The sequence below is a fragment of the Bombus terrestris genome, chromosome 16 (assembly GCF_910591885.1).
Source record: "Bombus terrestris chromosome 16, iyBomTerr1.2, whole genome shotgun sequence".
Classification (NCBI taxonomy): domain Eukaryota; kingdom Metazoa; phylum Arthropoda; class Insecta; order Hymenoptera; family Apidae; genus Bombus; species Bombus terrestris.
This window is the reverse complement of record NC_063284.1, coordinates 3,214,054-3,239,231: the sequence shown is the minus strand read 5'-3', so window position 1 is coordinate 3,239,231 and position 25,178 is coordinate 3,214,054. Positions and strand designations below refer to the sequence as shown.

Below are 25,178 nucleotides of genomic sequence, written 5' to 3'. Positions count from 1 at the left end.
ACTAACGAATGAAAGAAGAATCAAATATAAATTTCTATTGGAGGATTTGGAAATCAGAAAACTTAATAAAAATAATTAAACGCAGAAAACGTAAGGGAACTCAATAGGTGATGATTACGTGGAAGAAGTAAATATCTAACTTCAATAAATAAAGAACGAATAAAAATACCAGGTAGACCTGAGAAACTACAGTTAGTATTAATTAATCGAATAGCTTAATAGTTTGAATAGTTTTTTAATAAGAAGTTTAATAAGCACCATCTCGATTGAAGTATTTTTAACTTTCAACTAGTTTAAAGGATTTTTTCCGGGGAAGTTTGTCATTATTTCAGATGTAATTAACGTCGTTGGCCAGGCTTTGAGAAAGTTGGATGCTTTTCGGTGTTATTGACTTTTTAATCCAACTCGTCGTAGCGAAACCTTGAAATTCCACGGTGACTAAAGGCGCATTTGCATGGCAGAACGTTGGCGGAAGAATGTTGACGAGTTCACATCGGCAATCAGAAATTCCCAAACGTTCGTACCAAATTCTAATCAAAGGAGAACCAAGTTCCTGAGTCAAATTCATAATCATTATGGAAAAGTTCCCTAAATAGATGGCGTCCCAAATGTAAAACGAACTTAAGGAGTCACTCTTAAATACTTCTAACCTAAATCGTTGCTACTTAACCCATGATTATTTCCTTTTGTTTGCTTTTCTTCATTTCTTCGTCCTTCTGCAAACTTTAAGAGAAGATAAGTTTAAGTTGGTATTCTGGTTTAGACCGCTATTTTTTTTAGCTATACTTTAACTTTATATAAATTTCTAAAAAACGTAAAAAACGCTGACAAATCTAAAATTTAGGATTATCTCCATTAATTCTTTATAAAAATCCTTTACATTCCAAAGAATTTCATAGTTATTTCAAATAATCAAACTTATCATTCAGCTCTTCATAAATTTCCATAAAATGTCAACCAATTTGTATATATAATACTTGCCCCCAAAGACATCGACGAAATTTGTGAGACTAGTTCAATCAGCGGAGGATAGAATTATTGTTAAAGAGAATGGAAAAAGACAGTTAAAGTGGGTTTGCCGGACGGTTAGTGGCAGTAACATGTGACAGCGTTATCGAGTGCAATGAAAATGCAACGAAGTGGGTCGAGTATCGGGAGTTCCCTGGTTCTCATTCGCACTGTCTGCCTGTTGTCGTCGTGGGAACGGAAATGTATTGCGGAGACCGGGTGGCAAGTTCAAGTAAGCTGCCCGTGTCAGCGAATCCCGGATAGGAATCGATGTCGTCAGCTTACGACACGACTCCGATTAAAGGAGACCGGCCCTAAATATACATATAATATAATATATGTGTAGTATTAAACATATAATATTTAGCGAACAAAAATATTGTCACAGATTAGATTTGTGTATTAAATCCTTTATAAATGTATAAAACGTATGGTTCTTTGTTAAATTTCTTCCTAAAATACATTTTAAGTAGGCAGCTAAACTAATGCAATCCTAACCTTCAAATCTGAAATATGTTTAAGTACAATTCGTCATCGTTAAATAGCTTTATAATGAAACTAAATATTTTCTTAGCGATGTAAGATTTCAATTATTGCAAAATTGATACAAAAATCAATTCTAGGATAAATGGAATCGATATAGGACCAAACAAATGATCTACAAAAGATATACTAACTGATCTGAGAATTGAAACAAAAATTTTGGTCCCCCATGAATAGTTCCATAAAAATTTCTCCTTCTTCGTTTCCCCATTCTTCAAAGTAATAACTATAGCGATCGCTAATAATAACGACCGATAGGTTAGGATGATACGGTTGTAATAGGTTGCTCTACGCTATATGTATAACTCGGTTAGAATTGCATTGGTTTCCAATCTGGTTTGATCCAAGAATCGTTATGCTGATTCGCAAAGTACTGTCTGTTTAAATACCCGTGTGCGTAGATTAGATTTGTATTAGATTTCGAAGATTTTACTGATTCACGATATATCCTCTGGTTAATGTCGACCGATGTTAAACAGCTGTATCATGCAATCAGATTTAGGTTATGAACCGTTATATCTGTTGAAGGAACATCCCTTGATTAAACAGCTTTCCGATGCAATTAGGTTTGAGTTATATATAGAGTCAAATTACAAATGTACTGAACGTAAATCTTCATATTGATGCGATGAAATGGTAATAGCCATATGGACCGTGTGGTTACATATAGGTTAGGAACACACAGTTTAAGTAACTTTTACATTCATATTTTACGGAAAAAAGATTTTCCAATCTAGAAATTTTGATCTTCTGCTTTATTCAAGATAGTTTTATTAAACAAACAGTATACTACAATCATTACGATTTTAGTAATTCCAGTTTTTATTCGTATTTTACAGAAAAAATAATTTTGTAATTTGGTATTAACAGATTTTGAAATCTTCTATCATTTTTAATATGAAGAAATGTACTCAGTAATGTGCAAATAAGTAAAGAGAACTACAAACATCGCAATTTAACGCGCCTGACCTCTAGCATCCCGTCTCCCAATGCAATTTCGGTAGAGTTGCTGGTTGCCTATTGCCAGGCGCTTAAAAATTTACATTTTAATTTCATTTTACTGAAAAATGAACAAAAATGAATCATGTACTTGTTACATATGTAAAACAAAAAATACTCTCTACAAAATGTTCAGCCCTACTGTGGGTCCCATATGTTATACCGAAGAAATGTTTCTGTATATCTTATTTATCGATTGCATATGCGTATTGATAAAAGATGTCTACAAATATTTAAATATGTTTGTTTTGCGAAGTTATATGCGATTTAAAAATGCTACAATGGAGGATGAAAATTTACTGTTCCAAGAATGAAAACCTTTAATCATTAGACTTTCCAAGAAAATGCGTCTCGCTCAATTTACCGAAGGCTTCCACCTAAAACCAAGGAAAAAATGTCGTTAAAAATATCCGATGCAGACAATCCGATCTAGGATCGAGTTCTGTAAAAGTAAATCTCGAGGAAGATAACAACAGAAGATAAATTTCGCACCGAGATGAATCTGTGAAACAAGAAACGAAGCGAATGATTCCCGGTGATCCAACACCGAACTCTACGTAATACAGCGAGCTGGTATACTTCCAAATCCCCTGACGGATTTTCGTATTGTAACAACATGAGGAATTTGCATGCAGGTCATGTCGCATTCAGCATAGTAGCGAAGTTGAATCGGCTACACCGTGGAGAATAGAAGAACGACAACAACGGATCACATCTATCGTTAATCCACGAAAATTTCTTTTCTTTTCTTTTTTAACTATATACTCGAACTATATACGCCACGTTTCTGAGATTCGTAAGTGGGTTAAATTGGGATGAAGTGGTCCTTCCAGGATCTGAATCTTTAGAGATGATGAGGATTTTGGGGAATCTATGGTTTTTGATTTTTTATGATTTTTTTGTTTCTTCTTTTCCTTCTTCCAAAAACTAAATTTTTAGGATCGAAGAGGGATTTTGTAAAATATTCTTGTCTGTGATTTTCAGAATTATTCATTATTATTCATTATTATATCTGTGTTATACTTTTAGCTTCTTCTTTCTCTTCTTCTATTTTCAAAATCAGAGTCTTTAGGCTTGGATGTGAATTGTGGAGAATATTCTTCTCCATAGTTTCTACAAAGTTTTGATTTTTAGTTTTTGAGTTTTTTTTTTTTTACTATATTTTTCATCTATATATTTTTAGATCTTTCTTCTTCCTAAATATGAATCTTCGTGATTGCTTAACTTTGTGAAGTATTCTCGCTTGTCCCTTTTCCCATACTTTCTATTCTGTTTCTTAGTTATTCTTAAATTAAGATTATATTTTTCAAATACTTAAAAATTTTTCATGACTTGGACGTGACTTTCCTAAAATATCCTGACACATGATTTTACAAGTATTTCTGATCTCTCTTTCTTATATTTTAAATTCTCCTCAGCATCTTCTGCGCATTCACTCGAAACATAACTTCGTCTTCGTGGACGTGAATTTCTTAGAATGTTGTTTTATCTCTTTGAGACATATTTTACATATTCTATTCTTTATCTTTCACTTTATCTGCACATTCGATCTATCTTTATATTTCACATTGCATAAATATTTCCATTTGTAGTGTTGCTAATTCCATTTTCAATTTCCCAAATAATTGTCATTCCAAATTATGATGTAACTTCATTACAAGCTTAATACTGACGTCTAGTCTCATGTTGCACGAACATTTCCGATTTCAAATTCTGGTATTTCCATTGCTCATTATATTACATTTCTCATTACAATCGTGGTTTGCAATCTAAGTTTGGTTTCCCTACTATTCCATAACCTAGTACCAAGTTCTAACCTCAATTTACACAATTTGATTCCGTACTTACAATCTAAAATTTCTTAGATACTCTAATCCCAATATTTCAATATTTCTAATCGATTTGTAATGCCCTCAGATTCAATTTTAAGTTTCTCGAACATCATTAATCCAATTCTCCAATAATTTTTAACCTTATCCTTTTCAGACTTTTCCTAACCTGCATTTACAATGCCTCCAATATTATTTTGAATTTCTACTTAAAAATTTTCGATCTTAATTTTCCAATTTTAATTTTTGAGCACCCAAAATCTGAATTTGGAGTATATCTAGCTGCAATTTCAGTTCAGTTTTTATTCTAGTCCAAAGCTTCTTAAATAAGATCATTTTCTAATATTCTTTTAATCATTTCTAACCTCATCTTCTCCATACATTTCTAACCTCAATTTACAATCGCGACATTGAAATCATATTTCCATAATTCATATCAATATTCAAAAATTCCTGTTCAATTAACTCAAAGGAATATAATAACTTAATAATAATTGAATAACAATCGCAAGCAACAGTATAAACTGTTTCCAATAGATTTTCAAATAAGAAAAACTTCTGTTCTCCAAGATCTTACGTAGAAATGGGAACATACAGCCAACGATACGATGGAACGATTTATTTCTACGGAATATCCGCTTTCAGATTCGTTCCTCAATTGGAAAGAAGGGGAGTAGGTATTATCAACGCGGAGAAGAATGCTACTGCTTATTTTCTTCGACGTGTAATTCCTTTTTTTTGTCGTGGCTTTTTTCTCTCCTTTTCTAGAATCACTTGGAAAAGTGGCTACATTGAATTTCCATGTCCGTTTAAATGCCAGCTGGCTGGTGGGCGGGGCTTTGCCACTTTTCAACTGAAATGAATACCTACCGAGCAGACGAGAAAGACAAACCATTCTTCGATTCTGGATACTTCTCTGATCATTAGTGAAGCTTCTGAATCTCTTGTTTACACAGTCTTTTCTTTTTCTTTCCTTTGATTTTAATGTCGCATCGACAGGATCATTAGCGACAGCTATGACTCGGTTGTTCTCCACATCTTCTTGCTGTTAGATTCCATAGTATATTTGAGCTTCTTTTAAGTATTTGAAAGTATTTTTGATGTGGTTCTGAGATATCAAAGTTGTACTAGGGCGAAGTCCGTAGTTTTGTCCCTATGCAATTGTGTTTCAAATCTTCTGCACTCATAAAGCAAGTGGTTTGCCGATAGCATCTAGTTCCGTTCTTTTATAGATATTCGTGTTTAATGAAGCTCCTACTTTGAGAAATCTTCCATCACGGGGTTGGCATATGGTTGTGCCTTAAAAATCAATACAGGTATTATGCATCACTACGATATTCCGAAGATAATTATTACAATACTTAAGATACACAAAATACTCGCGAATTGTATCAATTAATAAATGATTTTTTCCTTTACCAAACAGAAGAATGCCATTTTTCATAACATAATATTTTATTTCTCAAAGGAAATTTATTCTTGGGATTATCGTGGCTTATTTACAAAATTCAATTTTATTAAGAAACTTAATTTTATTTATACAGAAAATTACTAAAATGCATTGATAAATAAAATTTAAATAAAATTTCCTTTTCAATTTATATAAATTTAATATAAATTTTATATGAATTTCATTTTTGGATTCATTTAAATTTAATATAAATTTGATATGAATTTTATTTTTAAATTTACCTAAAATTAAAGAAATTTTATTAATTAATTTTAATCTCAAGTTTAAAAATGAAATTCAACTTTTTATTGTTTATAATCATTTGCTTTTAATCATTTAATATAAGAAGGTTCTTCTATTAACTTGAAAATGACCGCTTTTAGTTAAATACAAATCTGCCATGAAAATGATGTAATTTGTGGCGTTTCAAATTTTATAAAATTCCACTTTAATTTTTACCCGATCAATTGGAAATAAATTTCAGAATATATAATTTTTACATAAAATTTGATGTTGGTATGCTTCAAATCGTGGAAAATGATACTTCAATTTAATTTGAGACAAAAATAAATTCCACAACGAGAATTTAATTCCTGGAATGTATTTCATTATATCTTTGTTTGAATAACGAACTACAATTAAATATAACTTCACTTCCTGTTCTCACTCCTATTTCTCTTCTATATAATCACATTTTTTTCAACTCACTTTATCTGTATATGGCCATGATTACGTTAAAAGTTTTAACGTGGTTTAATTTGGAACACAGTTCCTACTTCAGCGGACAAAATTCACGTGTAGTCTTGACATTAAACAGGCAAAATCAGAAAACGAATGCCAGGTTTCAGTCTGTCTTCGGTTCTTTTCCCCAAGCTGCGCGTGTTCAGTGCTTCCATAAAGACAAGGGCAATTAAAAAGATGAATATTAGAGGCTCAAAGGTCTCACTTCTGATTGCTAGTAATTGCTTGCGATCATCCCTGAAATGTTAGAAAATTTTTTCGAGAATCTTCAAACTTTCTCAACTCTCTTCAAACATCAGAAATTCCTTCTTTCTGGCAAATTTAGAGAATATTTTTGTTTGAGATATGCATTTTATTTTTCACTTCAACGAACTGTCAATCTAACAAATTAGGGCGCGCACGGTTTTATTCGAGCAAGCCACGCCTCACATAGTCACGTATGGCAAACAGAGATTACATTAAATTTTTTAATACGTTTATGAATAAAGTTTCCTTTTAAAATTTGTTCCATTTATGTTTGCCTGATGAAATTTTTTTTATCTTCTACTATTTTATTTACAAGCCATGGCTTATCCCAGTTATTAAAGCCAATCTGCAAATATTTATTATAAACGAAACACTATACAGGGTGTTTAATCTTACTCCACCCAATTTATTCAACTCATGTGTATCGTTCGATTTGAGGATCTCCGTGCAACCCGTTGCTTATGCTGACCTACTTTCATTCGTGTAAAGAGGGTTGCTCGTGTACAGGAATCTTTCGGTCAATTTTTAATTGACGATAACTAAAAAACAAAGTCGAAAACGCAATTTTTTTATTCTTGATTTTCATCTTATTTTAGCTTCAAAAATTACCCCTTACATTTTCTTACATCCGTAGCTGGACACCCTGTATGTTCATTATAAGAACGTAACAACTCGTACTTCTTCTTCTATTCTTCAGATGTACTCGAGTTTGTGGGATATTCATGCTTAACTTCGTTTTCATGTATCGTCGCCCTGTTTCTTCTCACAGACGCTAAAGAAATCGAATAAAACTGTATCATGTAATGCCTTCGGTTTCCGATACTTGCTGGAATATTAACTATCGTGCGAAATTGCACCGGTTTATCGAGTCACGTACTGGAAATAAGCTGCTCCAGCATTCGCGTCCTGGAATTGTGGATCATCCCCCGATTCATGGCGAATCCGTTTACTTTCATGTGCGAGACTAGAATAACCCACGACATACATTCCTATTTCAGTCTCTGATATTTGAACAAATTTCAACCAACGTAATCCAAATAGTACTCAAAATCTTCGTATCTTTGTTTTATTTCATTTTTATAAGTTATCAAATCGGATTACAAATGAAATTGGAATTTCTTGGAAAATTTTAGAAACATCAGAATGTTCAAATTATTACTATTGGCGTAGCAAATTCCTTATTTAACTTACATTTGTAGTTTTGATTTTTGGTAAAGTTTTGTTAGCTGTAATTTAGAACTATATGGTAAATTAAAATCATTATGGGAGTTTTTTAAATTATTTCACTGCTCGGTTCTTAGAAATTATTATCGTTTTGCAACTTCTATCAATTGTCAGTAATTGTTATAGTTATTACTATAATAATTGTTAGGGATCAAACAGTGAAATAATTTGTAGAAATCACAATATATTTGTGTATTGCACAATATATTTGGATGTTTGATTATTTAGTATACAAGTACATATTGAAAATATTTATTATTATATTATTTTTTGATTTATTCTTTTTTATTGTAATAAAATATCTTTTTTTCCTTACAGTCAGTATTTTACGTTTGAATTTTTGGAATTTTTGAGGTCTTATTACTCTTCGGACGCCTGACGACGAGCAATTTACTATGCATTGGTGGAAACTGTGTCGGTAGTTCACCAATTTAATTCACATTTCCCAACAGCGTTGCGTTTGCTAAATATTTTGCAAATTTTATTAGAGACCGAGCAGCCAAATATTCTGTAACATTTGCGAAGTAATTGGAAATAATAAAATGTGCAAAATAATTTGCAGATGTTAAACATAAATAAACGCAATTAAGGAGATGAGCGAGCAACCCGATTTACATCAATGGTTGCTCGCTATTCAAAATTTTTCAAAGAAGATTTCTTTTACGAAACTCAAAGGTAAAATACAATTTGTCAAAAAAGGAAAATGTATCGTAGCAATAAAAAAAGGTTTATGAATCGAATTTATTCGGTTTTCTCATAAATTAAAAATTAAGCGCATTAAATTGAATTGAATGCTATAATGGTCAATAATTTATATTAATGACAATAAATTGTAATTAATGCAATAACGTGTTATTATTAATAATATATTAATATTAATAAATATTAGTTTAATCAATAAGAATAGTATTGGTACTAAGAATAGATGATACATATTTAATAATTTTTATTATTATTTCTTATAGTTTACTGTGTTAATTACTCCTGGACCATAATTAAAAAGTTATAAATTTGAGGAAATATAGAAATGACAAAAGTTCTGAAAATTTAAAGATTGGCAAAACTATAAAAATTACAAAATAAGAATAAGGATTATAAAGAATTATACGTAAAATATATTGCTTCAAAAATAGAACAAATCCATGCAGTTTTAAGATCCAAATCAAATACGCCAACGAGATGACCTGTTGGTACGAGCGCCGCTTATCGGCGTGGACCACGTGACGAATCCTGGGTTCGGTACCCCATACATCGGGTATACACCAGTGCCATCTGTAGTCAATAATATATATTTTCCTTATCGGCAGAACATTTTCTGTTGATTTTATTGATATATTGGAGTAATCACTTCTTTAAAGGTACTCATTGTTGAAACAACATCAAAATGTTTTAAGCAATATATTTCAAACATCCAAGCGATCGTATACTAGTCCGTGTTAAAAAATCTGTTAAATCCATTGATAGTAAAACCATATTGCATATACGGTTCTTACAAGAATTATTGTTATTTAAGACTTAGGTAAACGTATATACAGCAAGTATACACACTGTGCGCATTTCTGGCGCGCGCTTCCGTTCAGTGACAGTACTTCGGCGGACTGGACTGCCGAAGCGAAAGGATTAAACCAATTTCCAAAACTCAACGTTCCCGTTTATCGCGCTAAACAATTCTCAAACTTGTTCAGGACTAGTTAGACAAATGTTGGTAGTTAGAGCTTGTTTGATTCCAGCCAAGTGAGATATTTTGGTTAATTGCTAACCAAACAGTTTAATTGGCCAAATTAGACAAGACAGTAGATGGATTTGTCTTTCTTAGGTTTTGTATAACACTACACACAGTGCAAAACAGTACAACCAACACTGCACCGTACCTGATACCATCGGGGAAGCTCGCACTTGTTAAATTGAGTGTGCTGTTTGTTTAGAATCGGTGGAGAAGAAGTGTGGTTACAATGGTCGATGGGAGGGTCAGAATGGGACGAATAACGAGGAATACTCGCACGGCTGGGCAAACTACACAACTTGTTTGACACCAGAAATGCTCCGGCTGCATGGAAAAGTTTACACCAACACCGTCGAGGGTAACGTGAGTGTCTTAAGAGCTGGATTATCATGAGTTGAAATTCGAATAAAATGAATTAAATGAGAATCAGAATTGTATGCATTTAGACGGTAAAGCTAAATATTAGTGTTCAAAGATGAAGATTAAAGAAATACATTAGAGGCGTTCGAACACAAATTATTTTAGATACAATCAAATTAGTATCTAAACTAGGGATTAGTATCTAAAAGCAAATAATTTTAAATATAGTCAGATACATGAGTTGCGTTGGAACACAATTTTTCTTTAAAATACATAACACGAATGATCACGAATAGCATCAAATACATGACTAATGTTGAAGAAGAAATTTAATAAAGAAACGATTTCCTACGTAAGATTATCTCGACGAGATATAAGCGTAAGAAATAGTTAAATGTAAGCAAATAGGTGAATTTTAAATAATATGTTTCTAACATTAAAAAATTATTTTTCTCTACATTTTTTTATTTATTGGAAATGAAAATTAAGAAATTGAGGTGACGTGATAATCCAAAGATAAAAGATTGATATACATTTTTTTATTTGGTTGTACTGCAAAAATAAAATTGTCATTGATCACAGTATAAATATCTGGCAGCTTTTTGTTAGATAAAATTAAAAAGAATCAAATGATGGAAGAGTGGTGTAGCTATTGGATGATAAAACGAGTGGAAAAACGTAAAAACTGGAGACGCGTAATAATTTGTGTAAAAAAGCTAATGAGAATTAACTTTTTTATCGGTTATACCTTTTCTTTGTTTTTCAGATGAAGCTGGACATAGCTGAAAAGACTCGAACGTTAGAATTCGTCGGTTTAAGCATCTCTCTAGTAGCTTTGCTTGCTTCACTTGCCATATTCTGTCGTTTTAGGTAAATTGTTTATCATATTAAAATTTGTCTACCTAAAAGGTAATATTATTAAGTGATATTTCAATCACTATTTTATTACAAACCTATAGTGAAATTGAAATACGTATTTTGGAGATTTGAAAGAAATCGATTAGAAGTCAATGTAAATAAACGTAATATACTTCTAAAATGTGGAAATTAGGCAAAGTTTTCTATGAATAAAAGAATAAAAGAAAATATTTTTTTATCGTAAATACGAGCTAATATTCTGCCATTTAAAAGATTTCTGCTTTCCATTTATCTTAATGGCAAATATCAAGATAACACAATTATATAAATAATAATTTATCTCGGCAGAAAGATGGGAAATACAGTTGTTGGAGGTAATTAGGTTAAGTCCTTGCTAGAGCTTTATGATTAATGTAATGGAATCTTGATAGTGTCATATGGTTTCCGAGATACTGAAAAGCCATTTATTTATAAACAAGACACAAAGATTCCAGCACATTTCTCGTTAACAATGCCACATGAAAATGGAAATATATTACGTAGAACTGAGATAATAGTATTCATGCGAATCTAGGTCTCTGAGAAACACAAGGACTAGGATACACAAGAATCTGTTCGTCGCCATGGTTGTCCAGGTCTTAATTAGATTAACATTGTACATAGACATTGAGGTCCTCAGGAGGAAGACTTATGGTATTCAACATGGCATTGGAAACACCGTAAGTGTTTATAGTTGACTAACAATACTGATACACAATTAGTCATAAAAGTCTACATTTATCGTCTGAAATTTGGAATAAACCCTTAAATTTGGAAAATATTATTATTATTATATTACATATAAATTCAACAAGAACATTATCTTCAGTAATTTCTTTGGCGTAAAATTTTGCATTAATTGAACATTTTCTGTGACATATATGCATTTAAAGAAAGGCAACAATCTATTATGCCGTTTTTAAGAAGTAAAAAGACACAAAAATGTACATATTTACATATACTTGTTGTACTTGCATGAAGTTATAAAAGTGTAGATTTAATATTATGTTAGTAAACTTGTAGCTCTTCCGTAGACATTAATAATGATCTGCAATCTTCGTAGAACTGGAAGTTTTATAATTTCTAAAGTAATTCCATCTCAAAATATACTAAGCAAATTCAAAAATATTTTATATTGGTAGATAACAGTAAATGATTGTATGACAAAAGTGTGTGTAGAACTTTGTGAGCGATTATATATTAAGAAACTTTATATGAACGAGGTACATTTTTCTTCTATAAACACACGTCCAATCTGTCTTCATTTTCCAGTAATAAAGCTCTAAAGATATAACGCTTGGGCGCCTGACAGCGAGCAACCCGCTGTGCATGCAGCAGCTGGCACGCCGTGTTGCTCGTTGTCAGGAGCTCAACTATTGTACTTTTAAAGCTTCAGTATTAAGAAACAAAGTAAAATCTAGAACGTTTATTAATAAAAAACGTTCCTTTTGCTACCCTCTATTATTCTACATTTGAGTGTTTTAATTTATATAAATATATAATTATATATATATTAATAATCTGAGGTTGTACATTTATTCTTTCATCAGAAATATAATTATCTGAAATAGTACTATTTATTAGACATTATGTAATTATGATTAGATAATTTAAGTGAAAGACAATTTACCAATAATAGTAGGAGAGTTAATTTATAGTTGTAAGGTATTTTATATATTGGTTCAAGGTATTAATCAGACAAAAATTTCTATGATTAATAAAATCGAGATTTAATAAAGACAAATCAGTTTCAGATAAATTAACTTTAATTCTTCCACATAAAAATTCAATATAATTTATTTCCAACAAAAATGAAACATTAAAAAGAAAGAAATTATTGTGTTAGTATCTTAATTAGTAATATCCTAATTAATTATTATGTAACAATAATTGTTATTTCGTAGAAATTAAAGAAATTGAAAGAGATCCAAGTGACAAGTTAAATTTATAATTAACAGACGTCAAAGACAGTCTAATGTTAAAATCTACTTTCGAAACTCCTTTTTCTTAAAGCCTGTGCTCTGCGAGGCCAGCTATGCCCTTTTGGAGTACACCAAAACCGCTATGTTCATGTGGATGTTCATAGAGGGACTATTCTTGCATAATATGGTCACTGGTAAGTGAACCGACGTTTATTCTTCAAAATTTCCTTTACATTATCAACATAGAAACCGAAGAACAAATATTTCACCAAGCTTTCGTGGCTCTAAGACGATTCAGTTCTAATTAAAAAATTGTTTGCTCTCAAGTTCTTGTTCCTACTAGGAAATTCATATCTTCCTTTCCAATTATTCTTCTATTTTTAGCTTGATCACGTTGGTTCAATAACTTATTCTACTTGTTTGTTATTAAATTTTGAATCTTACCAATTTTAACAACTTGAATTTAAGATCGAAAATTTTTTCTGAAATAAAATATCTTCATCCAAACTAAAGATTTTCTATATTTTAGGGAAAATATTTATAATACTGATAAAAAATTTCTAGCTAAACTTTATAAGGACTTTCTATAGACATAAATAAGAAATGAAATTTACATAATTATTGGTCGAAATAAAACTTTATTGGAAAGTTACAATGAAAAGAGAAAGTACCAATGATTATTATTTTATATTCAGTTTCCTGCTAATTCTGTAATTCGAGATTAATACCATAAATACCAGTAGCAATCTCCTTTAAGTTACTAAATTTTTTATTAAAAAATATTCTAAGGTTTCTTCTTAAATTTCTAAATAGGTTTTATGAAATATTAAAATAGTGATTTTAACTAGTGTATTTATCTTCCAAGAGAAATATTAAATAATTGTAAGTAATTTAAAATATTAAGTATTTTGAGATAGGTGGAGTTGATAAAACACTCTGTATATCTATTAAGGCATCTGGAACAATTTCCGAGTAACTGACCTAGTTACCTAGTCCTAATAAATTTTCCATGTTACAAAGTCCTGCTTTGTTATAGGAATCAAGAGTTTAAGTGAAATTCTATCAAATAATCGCACCGTCTTTTAATTACTATTCCAGTAACGGTGTTCCAAGAAAACTCATACTACAGGATGTATCGATTCATCGGATGGGGATGCCCCGTCATAATGACGCTAGTTTGGGCCATCATTACCGCCTTCTATTACCATCCAAAGTCGAAGTAAGTCGGAGATTGCCACGTCTATAGGAAATGAAGCTATAGCTACATGAAATTCAGCTATGGGTGATTAAGATTCTAAAACTCATCTTCTAAGTGCATCTACCTAAAGTTTCCCTTCATTTAGTTAGACACCATGACAGATTTATCGAATACCACTTTCAGATGAGATTGCATTTATTGTGGGATTTTGTAGAAATCTATTCAGTCCTCAACTAAATCTTAAATTTTCTCAGCTGTAGAGAAAATTGTCCATGTAAACTTTTAGATATTTGTACAAAGAAGATAGTAAGTTTCACCAGAATTAAATACACCTGCCGTTTGAATAGTTGATACATTGTTTAAACAAGAGCCAATTTTTCTATATGTAGAATATACAATGAAATTATATTATTAAATTAGTATAATATAATGTTGTATTTATACTTGGATTTCCTATCCATCATCAGTTCTTGGTAGAAGTTTGTCAAATAAGAATTGTTTATGGTGCTTGTATTAGATTTACCAGATGCTGGTCTGGATACAATCTGTCTTCCTACTTTTGGATCCTAGAGGGACCTAGATTTGCAGTGATATTGGTGAGTAATATTAATTTGGAAAGATACATTTTAATTTGCAACAATGGCCAGATACAGGAAACTATAGAAACCTTTCTATTGATTTTGATCCTTCAGCTCAATTTTCTGTTTCTGCTGAACATCGTCAGAGTGCTCGTGGTGAAGCTTCGACAGAGTCACACCAGCGAAATCGAGCAAGTCTTGTAAGTAATTCACATGACAGTAACTTCTTCTAAGAACGAGGAAAGTGTCACAAGCAGAAGATGAAGTAGCTAAGATACAACGAGTTGTCCAATCTTATCAGGCAAAAAAGAACAAGGATATTTAATTAATAGACTTCACGAAGGCTGGGTCAACGTGTTTACACTATACTCACAACTTTTTAATTAAAAGTTGGAAAGTAGTGGGTAAAGAAAATAATTGAATTTAGATAATTAAATATAGGGGAGGGGAAACAATACATAGCAATATAATGTAATATTACATCCAATGTTGTAATATTAAATTAAATTATATAACATTAAATATGAAAATGTTAATATTTATACATATAATACGTATTAGTAATACATATAATTATTAATTATTATTAAATATAATGTAATATCGAGGAATCGTATAATGCTAAAATATACAAATAACAATTAACGTACTACTTCAATATTTTATGAATAATAGTAAAATAATACAAATTCTGATCTCCGAAAAAAATATTTTGCTAAATTACAAAATTAATTCTAACATCCTTCGCTAATTTCTTTCTTACAGGAAAGCTGTGAGGGCAGCTGTGGTGCTTCTGCCTTTACTAGGCATCACCAACGTGCTTTTCATGATCGAGGTACCCCTGCACAACGTGAAGAAGTTCGCCTTGTGGTCTTACTCCACGCATTTCCTTCAATCCTTTCAAGGTCTCTTCATCGCAACACTGTACTGCTTTTTAAACGGCGAGGTGAGGCAATTGAACTTAAAAATGAACAAATTTCTCTATTTCGGTCTTCTTTTGTTTTAAATCGAATATAGCATATTATACATATAGTATAATATAATCAGTGGATTAAAACCCTAAAGTGATTAAATTATGGATAGAAACAAGGAAGAAGACAGGGCACTCTTGAGAATACCAAAACTAAGCTCCAAGACTAAAACTAATAAATTATTATTAATAATTTATACTGATTAGTTACTATATACTTTATGTTTTAATCTTGTACTAAATTTAATATACAAAATTGATCAACAACCTTCCAATGTTCCAAAATTGAATCACAACTAATATCAAATATCCAATTTTTAACATTAAATATAGTAATTTACATTAAAAATTAATCAAAAACCTCCTAATATTCCAAAATTGCAACAAACCAGAGATTATAATTCATCTTCGAACAATTGGTACAGAGACACGGCGTTTCGAATTCGCAGAGCTCGATTTAGGCTCGATTTAGGATTCAATTGTGCATCGTAGTAAGTGAATGGTCAGTTTAGTCATACGATTAAAGGTCAATTACTGTCTGGTACACACAGGTGAGGCTCGCTCTGGACAAAACTATCTCTGTCTACCTTTCTCTAAGAGGAACTGACTTACAAGCAAGAAGACAGTCGACATTCAGTGGTTGTCAACCCCAAAGAATCGCGTCGGGTAAGTGAATTAATGAATTTATTAAATATTTATAAGTTGTAAATCATCTGAGTTTCTCTTATAAATTCCTGGCTTTCATGAGATTTAAGTAGAAAATGTTTTTGAAAATTCTTGGTCAACTTACAATTTTCCTAAGTTTGATTAATTCCACTTACAAAAATATAATCCAGTGAATTACAATTTTCCTAGCATTGCATATATTCCTTTATAAAATAAATTAAACTAATTATTATTTGATACAAGGTAAGTCGGATAATACCAGGATATATTTTCCATTTATCAGAGTATGTTGATATTTACAATTCTATGCTAATAAACAAACATCTGTTTGACTGCAGAATAATCTATTAAAATATTAAAACAAATATCAAAATACTAATTTGAAGGGATATCCTACGTATAACACTCTAATAAAATAAAATTGAAATGAGCTTTCTCACATGATTTACGATATTCCAAAATGATCGAATATTTGTTCTCATTATTCCATACATTCATGCATTTAATTGATAAATTAATTAACAAATTATATTACGATTTTATGAAATTAAAAATTTCTATTTATTAACATGTAGCAAGGAGGCAATGAATTATTAATTAATTAAATACAGTAGAATCTGACGATTGGAGAATTCTAGGAAATTTTTGACAAAGCCGTGTTTATCGTAAGCAAATATAAAGCAAATCCAACGAACCGTGTTTTGGATCGTTCGTTTGTATGGGCCAAATTTGCCCTTTGTTCAAACCGTGTTTGACAATTCAACTGCAAATTGCAAGTGCAATTATCCAAACTGTGCAAATTGTAATCGACTGTTGAGGCATAGCAAGCGCGGTGAATTATTTAAATAAAATATTTGCCTTTGAATTAATTAATACCGTTACTGTTGAATTCCAAGCATAAGAAACTATTGAAATAAAATATTTGTATTTGGATTAATTGATATTACTATGGTACAGCGTGAGTGTGGGTATTATAGAAATAGGATATTTGACAAACAAAATTCAATTAAATTGTTCAAGTGAAATTATTTGATAAGCGATTTCTCAAATTATATTATCACATCACATTTGGTTACATTTAATTTAAAACACCTGTTAACATATAGGTACATATATTGATATTTCGTTTGTAAATTAGCAAAAGTCTAATATTTGAGAAATACACACATGAATGCAAAATATCATTTGCTAAATACCAAATACAATAAAAAATGATTGGCAATTAAATAATTCATTAATTCACCATTTAACAACTAAAGTACGAACTTGTTTTTTTTTTAATAAACTGACACACAGTTATTTCAATAATATGTGATCTTTCTTTTTACTAATATCATTTCCTAACAGCCATCGTTTAATAATTTAATTATTGACTTTCTATATTATTATTATTCCGATCTATAAACGAGGAAATTAGCCAAAAGTTTTACAAGACAGAGATAGCAGAAAATTTCCTTACATCAAGAAATTTTATTCGTTGAGAGGCAGAAGATCGAAGAATGAAAAGAATGAGAACAAAGAAAGTGACGGAATAATAATTGTTAATACGTGCAGTGATCGAGATGGAGGAAGAGCAGATGAGACCCAGCGGATGGATAAGACTGTGCTGTCGAGGTGGAAATACTCCACCACCGGACCGACCTGCCGAGTGAGTAATGATCGAGGAAACTTCGCCAATCCGCACTTAGATCATTACCAACATCGAAGGTTGATCCTCCTCGCAACATCGTACTAGTAGGTAAAAAACACGCACACACAGAAGCATATACTGTTGCATCTCCTCTTCTATGTCATCACCACTTACATCATCCTAATTAAAGGAAGCTCTATTAGGTTTCTTCTTCAAGCTGCTGATGAATTTACGCCATTATACACTTTCTTTGGATGTATTAAATTTTATCTCTTCAATTGTTTCTTCTGGAATTCTTTTATATATTATCAATGAAGTAATTAACATTGTTGTTTTCTTTGGATTGTTTTTTGGTTGGTTTCATTTCTTCTATCCAGTCGGATTACCACTGGATCTTGATGGAACTTTTTGTCCTTGAGTCGAATTTCTGTTATTTACGAAGATTAATGGGTCTGTAAACTTTAGAGATCTTCTTAGCTCTTCCTAACTCTCCCTCGATGTACTTAGTTCTTTTAGAATTTTTTAAGTTTCACTGGTCATTCCTGGACTCTTTAAAGCTTTTAAGGCCACTTTTTACACTATTGCACTTTTCGTAAAGTTCTTTAAAGTTTCATTTTCTTGCTTCTATCTCCCCCTGGCTCTCCTTCGGGCACCATGGTTCTTTTAAGGCTTTTTTCTAACTGTATTTGGTTCTCTTGAGTTCTCTCGAGTTTTCCTCCAATTTGCATCGCTTTATAGTATCCATGAATTTTTGTAGAATTTCTTAGTTTTGGTTCTTCGCTCTCCCCGGTTCTCCCCGGCCCTCCCCGGCTCTCCCTGGCTCTCCCCGGCTCTCCCCGGCTCTCCCCGGCTCTCCCCGGCTCTCCCCGGTTCTTATTCGTTTTCCCCGATTCTTTTGAGATTTTCTAAGTTCTACTAGGATTTTTCAAGTGTTTTGAAACTCTTCTTATGCTTAGATTTCTTTGCATTCTCCTTAAATTTTTGGGAGAATCTTTTGGCTTTAGCTCTTCCTGGCTCTTCCACATTTGTCTCACTTCTTTTGAATTGCTTTATGCTCTATCGTGTTTCGTAAAACTTCTTCAAACTGCTAAAATTTGGAGTTTTTTTATTAAATTCCATATTTGTTGTTGCCACAATCCATTAGCGTTACTAAACTCTATCAATCGGAAACTAGTCTGTCTCTTAAACACTCTTCTCACAATTTAGTTCTTCGCGTGCATATAGTTAGCATAATTGTTCGCTCTGTGTGTAAATAATTTGCATGACGTGTAGCTCAGAATTTCTCTGAAATTCTCAGTTTGTACAAACCAGTCCGCTTCTCAGTCTCACTTCCTTTTACATTTAACTACAATAGCTTTTTGTCGTTGTAAAAAAACCTCTAGATTAATTAACGAACACATTGCTTCATTTAGTAAATAAAGTTAAAAGATAGAAACTGTGTCAACGATATTACAAGCAATTGATACTTCTCTTTCAATTTGTTTGATCTATATAACTTCAATGTCTTCAATTGTTTTTCTATTCTTTGTGCAAATGTTTCTTCCAAAATGTATGTTACACGATGGTGTATGTCTGTTAAATTCCCAAAAACCAATATAACAATGAAAATTCTATGTTCCAATTAGTATTCCATGTTCAGAAAAAAGTATTGTTGTAGATAACCCCAATGATTTGTTGGAAGCAATACTAGTTTGCGATTTCAGAACAGCTGTTTGACCATGGAGCCTCTCTGGACTCCTGAACCTTGGACAAAAGCTTCAAAGTTCCATTCAGACCATGAAGATGAGCTGTGAGCTTCTGTGGATCATGAAAAGTGGACAACCTGAAATTAATCTAAAGACTCAATCGTTCAACTTTCAATTGGAAATTTGATTAGAGTAATGGATGAAGATTATGAGCACAGCGTAAAACTTGATATGATTAACATTCTGAATGTTTCAATAAACTTCTTTACTCGAGCAACATGGCTATAAAATTTTGTAATGTCTAGAGACATTGTAAGATATTTATGAAGTGTTAATTAATCATTTACCTGGTGTCTGATTGAGTGGATATTGAGGAAGAATGATGGATGGAAATCTGGAATTTGAAGATTTTTTGTTGAAAAATTGGAAAGTAAATTGTATGTGTCATAAATCATTGTGAATGGCATGAAAAAATTGTTGAAGATGATTATTAAGAATTAGTGAATCGTGTGAATATACACTTCTCTTCATTTTCTTCTTAATGAGAATTATTTCAAGCAACATATCATAGAGAATTGAAATGATACCTCTACAAAAATTACTAATAATTAATCAAATTCAGGAAGTTAATTTCTTAAAATAAAAATGGGTTGTATATATTAAGAACAGAATTTACAAGAGACACATTCAAGTGAGATTCAATTCATTGTTTTTATATCTTCATTTGGAAGAAAAACGACAGAAGAGAGACGTTTATAGATGTAATTGACGTACGTGTATTGCTGTTTCTATTTTTTAAAATATAATCGTGGCTGATAATGCATCAATTGCGTCCTATGCTATTTATCTAATACATTAGAGAATGCACCATGTGCATCGTTGGAAAAGATTAATTCCAATCAGAATGTAAAAGATATTTGGAAAAATAAGGATTTCAAATTAAATAATCTAAAATGTCAAGTAAACTAAGACATAAATTAATATTCTGTAATCTATGCTTATAAAAAATTGTTATAATAAAAATATCATTTTTTCTGGAGTTAACCCAGACAAAAAGAAAATAAAATAAAACTGGAAAACCAGAAGATTTTCAAATATCCTATTGTAAATATTTATTTTATGGGTGAACTGAAGCTTTGATAATTAATTTTTGATCAAAAAATTTTCATTGAATAACTGTAACACACTTTTTATGAATTATAGACTGACTACTGCGACAGAACGTACTGTGTAATATTTTTAAGCTTTTATCAAACGACCTAGGGTAATTAATTTGTAAGGCTAGTTAATTAGCGAGTGCATCATCGCTTCTATGACTTTGTAGCTGTGCGTTTTTTTTTAAATGTAAATAAATTATCGTGACATGTACCCTGCCTGATGAAGTTTTTGCAGAATTGTGACTTTAATTTTTACATTTTCTATAAGCATAATTTTAATCACAATTTTTATACTTTTTATATAATTCTAAATTATACTTCTTTTTAACATTTAGAAAATAGTATACATTTCCATCGTCTACCCATTAAACAATTGTTACCTCAAAATTTTATAGAATTTTAAATTAAATTAGGAAACACACGGTTTGTTTTAAGTAGAAATACATAATATTTTGATATTTGCAAATAATTTTTATTGCCACCATAAATGTACAAAAAAACACGTTTTATAAAGTACAAGATTGTTTCTTCGAGAAGGAACATCCATAATTTTTATTTCTACAAATTTCAGTCAACGTAAGATATATGTCCTCTATAATTACATATGTAACACATTTATGTAAATACTTCTTAAAGTCGCAAATTAAATCTATTTAATAATAGACGAAATCTTGCGCGATTAGAATTCTTAAAGTTATGAAAGTTTAACGAAGAAACTTGTGTTAAATAAATAACCGTGGAGATCCACTGAAAGGACGGATTCTAAAATCTGATTCATATCTTCAACATCGTTCCTTTCAAGTTATTATTACTGTCCAGTTTCTTTTTCCATTGAGAATTTGTTCTATCACGAATTAACAGAAAAGCGCAATAAATAATCTTAAAAAATTCTTGTAGTAGTAGACATAACCTTAATGGACGTTCTAACCTCAATTTCGAAAATAATATTCTACGTTAAAAGACTATCACAGACACGGTTTAAAAGCACATGAAAATCTTCGTTGTGCTTTCTAATAAACGTACAAAATTCAATATATAATAGTAATACTGGATTATCTATTAGAGTGAGAGACAGAGACATCAATTCTGGGTTAGAGGAACAGAGAAAGCAGAATGATGCCTATCCTTGTGGAAAAATAAGTTCTTTAACCCATAAGTGTAATAGTTTAACTCGTTGACTTATCCAAACAAAACATTCAAACTCTTAATTTATAGGTTATGATTATAAGGCTCAATCTAATTGAAAATTACTGAGACACTTAGTATCAGTATCATTTAGAAACAGATATTGTCTGCTTCGGCAAGAGTAGGACCCTTCTTATTGAAGAAAAGGTTTTTAGAAAATCAAAATTGGGCACAATTTACCAAATTTCATATAAAAAAAACGCTATCATTGTGTTTCGCTATCGATTAGGAGGTTAGTTCACTGTCAACAATAAGGTTAGGTTCCTGACAATAAAAAATGGCGCCCAATTTTGGAGAGTAGGTTCCATTTTGCTTTAGAAAATTAAAGCAGTTGTCCTCTTCTCTTTACTTAAACATTGAGTCTCTTTTTTCAATCTTGAGCAATTAAAACTCGTCGTGGAAACTTCTTTCCGTGTCCACCATTTTACTACCCAGGAACAGGTCCATTTTGCTCAGAATCTCGGATAGGTTTAATTTCTCGTCGAGATTCGTATCTGACACGCTTATTAAATGTTGAGCCTCTTGTATCGCGTGTCTTGGATTTGTTGGGTCTATATACATCTGGTATAAAATTTTAATTAAAAAATTAATGAAAAATAAAAAACTTTAACAAAAATTTGTTTCCTTTAATATGTATAAATATATGCTTAATAAATTTAATAAATGTGTCCTTGAAAATGGCAGATTCAGATTTATTACCAGAAGTTCTGTTCTATCGGCTTTTCCATTTTTATTTTTGTCAATAAGATGTCTGAACTCCTTCCGCCTGTCGTCACTTCCGCCTACCGCTTCTCGTTTGTCTTCCTTCAAGTCCAGACCTACCCCTTCTGAGGGTAAATCCGAGAATTCGTCTTCTGTCAACTGTTCATCCCCATCGCGGTCTAGAATGAAAAAAAGATAGAAGAATGATGTAAATTATTATTCTGCTGATACAGAATCATTATTCTTAACATTTACACTATAAAAAATTAGTATAAAAAGGGAATTAGGAAAATTGTTAGTTATTTTTTATCTCGAAAAGGCTGAAAATGATGTAGCACACTAAAAGTACCTTTAAAATTAAATGTTTAAAATAAGAATTGTAAAAACAGCCAAAAATAAAAATTCATTCGTAAAAGTTAAAAAATTATGTTTCCAGGTAAAATATAAAGTGTCCATACCAAATTTCTCAAACAGATCTTCGACCATTTGCAGTAAGGCCCTATGACTGCTCTCAGGGTGGGTGAAAGCCAGAAACTCGTCGAGTGCCAATCTCTCCGGATCATTTCTTGCCGCTTCCGCCCATCTAGCTCTGTCTCTCATTATACTCTCTTTTAAGGTACGCGACATATCGCTATGTTTCTTGTCGTGCGAGCTCACATAGCTCTCGGGGAATCCGTGGGATCTGAGAAAGTGCCCGTGATACTCTTCCCATGAGATCTCGCCTGGAATATTCAGAGGGAACATACAATTTTACATTCTCTTTCATATCTACTTTCTACTGGCCATTGATTTAACACTTATCGTTTAGATAAACTGAAAACATTGAATATTTCTATTAATGAAAGTTTGTTTCTTAAAGAATTTTTTAATAAATAATTTTACACTGATTTTAGTTTTGAAATTTTGAAATTTTCCCTGAAATAATTTGCTTTCTATTCAATTTTGTACAATTAAAAGATTGGTATTTATATTATAGTTGAGCTTAAAGTTTAACTGTATAGTCTCCTTTCTTCTTGTATTCTCAGGAAAAAATTATTGTTTTTCAATGTTTTTAAAATTTTTCGTAGAATTAGAATAGTTTTTAGATATTCTTTTTAGAAATTATTATATATTTATTTGTTCTGTATTCTTCTACATTCAAGTGACACTTATGTCTTCTCTACAAAGAAGAATATCTTCTCTTAAATTTGTATCTTAAATCTCCAAAATCTACATTTAAACTGATCTGTACAATTAAAATTACTCACCATTCCGCGGATTATTATCTATAGCGGTAAATAAACCAACATTTTCTTTTATGGCTCGGCTGATATGCTCGGTAATTTTCGTATGAATCCATCTGGCCAATTCTTGGATGTCCAACAACTGATCCTGATTAGTATCAGCTCTTTGAAAGATATTCTCCAGCAAAGTTCTCGGATTCTCCTGATTCTCTGCCTCCTCCACGTCCTTGATATTCTTATCAATTTCTTTATAATGTTCCAAATCCCTTTTGTCAGCCGTCATTGCTTCCAGTTCTATGAAAAGATTCTCAATCATGAATCCTTTGTTATCTTGTACAGCGGTGGTGGACGTCAGACTCCTTAAGGGCACGTTTCTGTTGTACTTGAAGAAGAACAGGGACAAATAAATAACGAGAGGCACTAGAATTGTCCAACGGAGGAAACGGAAGCACCGTAAATCTGACTTGAAGGTGACTTTGTGTACCTATTAAGAAAGCATTGAGATAAGTGAAATAGAAATTTAATTTGAAGATTTCTTCTCAGAAAAATTGTATTATTTATCTTCTTATATTTGGAATTTTTATTAAATATTCTAAGATTTTCTTATTTCACAGCAGGAAACAGCATTGAGATAGTCTAATTACTGTCATTATTAAGAAAGTCTTTTGGAACATAGAAAAAAGAATGAGAAAACTACATAATCTACTTACAAAATAGGAAAGATACATGGCTGGTTCTCCCTTTACAATGCAAGACCACCACATACCATTATGCAGCCCCAGAACTTGAAGTTTCCCATCCCTACATTTAATCCTCAATTATCATCACTGTGACTACCTATCTAGCTTCTCAGAAATCATTGCTAACAGTCACTCATAGGTCCTTGCGTTTAACACTATCACTGATGGCACTGCACCATAGATACTCATGACTCAACACGCATCAAAACAGTACAAGCTAATAACAACAATCCTACCAACGTATTCAGAGCTTGTATGCACTTAGTAAGAAACATTGAACAAGAAATGGAGTATAAATTAATGACACAATGTTAATAATGAAGTAATTTTGCGTAACAAGACAATTTATGATGATGACACTGCACAAAGTCTATTTGCTGCACTAATAGCTCTCTGTTCTTTGACAAAAACACGAATATCAAGGAGAACTCTGGCTGCACGCTGCCTGGCGAAACGTTAACTGCGTATTGATCCACTTTCACTGTCGTGTCCTTTCTCTATG

The 25,178-nt window shown here is 31.5% G+C and overlaps 2 protein-coding genes across 9 annotated transcripts in view; one reads left to right on the top strand and one right to left on the bottom strand.

Annotated features, from left to right (window-relative positions):
* LOC100642625 (PDF receptor) overlaps window positions 1–21,037 on the top strand; it is a 66,373-nt gene extending 45,336 nt beyond the window's left edge. For 3 of the 8 annotated variants that reach the window (XM_048413394.1, XM_003403066.4, XM_048413393.1), the window contains exons 4-14: window positions 9,966–10,126; window positions 10,890–10,993; window positions 11,556–11,700; window positions 13,034–13,136; window positions 14,041–14,161; window positions 14,658–14,736; window positions 14,833–14,918; window positions 15,484–15,664; window positions 16,240–16,354; window positions 17,909–18,002; window positions 19,693–21,037. In XM_048413394.1, the coding sequence (XP_048269351.1) occupies window positions 9,966–10,126; window positions 10,890–10,993; window positions 11,556–11,700; window positions 13,034–13,136; window positions 14,041–14,161; window positions 14,658–14,736; window positions 14,833–14,918; window positions 15,484–15,664; window positions 16,240–16,354; window positions 17,909–18,002; window positions 19,693–19,777 (1,274 nt within the window). In that variant the 3' untranslated portion in view covers window positions 19,778–21,037. Of the gene's footprint in view, window positions 1–9,965; window positions 10,127–10,889; window positions 10,994–11,555; window positions 11,701–13,033; window positions 13,137–14,040; window positions 14,162–14,657; window positions 14,737–14,832; window positions 14,919–15,483; window positions 15,665–16,239; window positions 16,355–17,908; window positions 18,093–19,687 lie in introns of all 8 variants that reach the window. The other 5 variants (XR_002308832.2, XR_001099688.3, XR_001099687.3 and 2 more) reach the window with 5 other exon arrangements.
* Window positions 21,038–21,276: 239 nt separating this feature from the next.
* Window positions 21,277–25,163, bottom strand: LOC100642744 (45 kDa calcium-binding protein). Its single transcript, XM_003403067.4, has 5 exons — window positions 24,647–25,163; window positions 23,961–24,420; window positions 23,172–23,435; window positions 22,711–22,892; window positions 21,277–22,572 (listed from the first exon to the last, which is right to left on the bottom strand). Exons 1-5 carry the CDS (start codon window positions 24,698–24,700, stop codon window positions 22,396–22,398), a joined length of 1,137 nt encoding a protein of 378 aa, XP_003403115.1. The 5' UTR covers window positions 24,701–25,163; the 3' UTR covers window positions 21,277–22,395.
* Window positions 25,164–25,178: the final 15 nt, after the last annotated feature.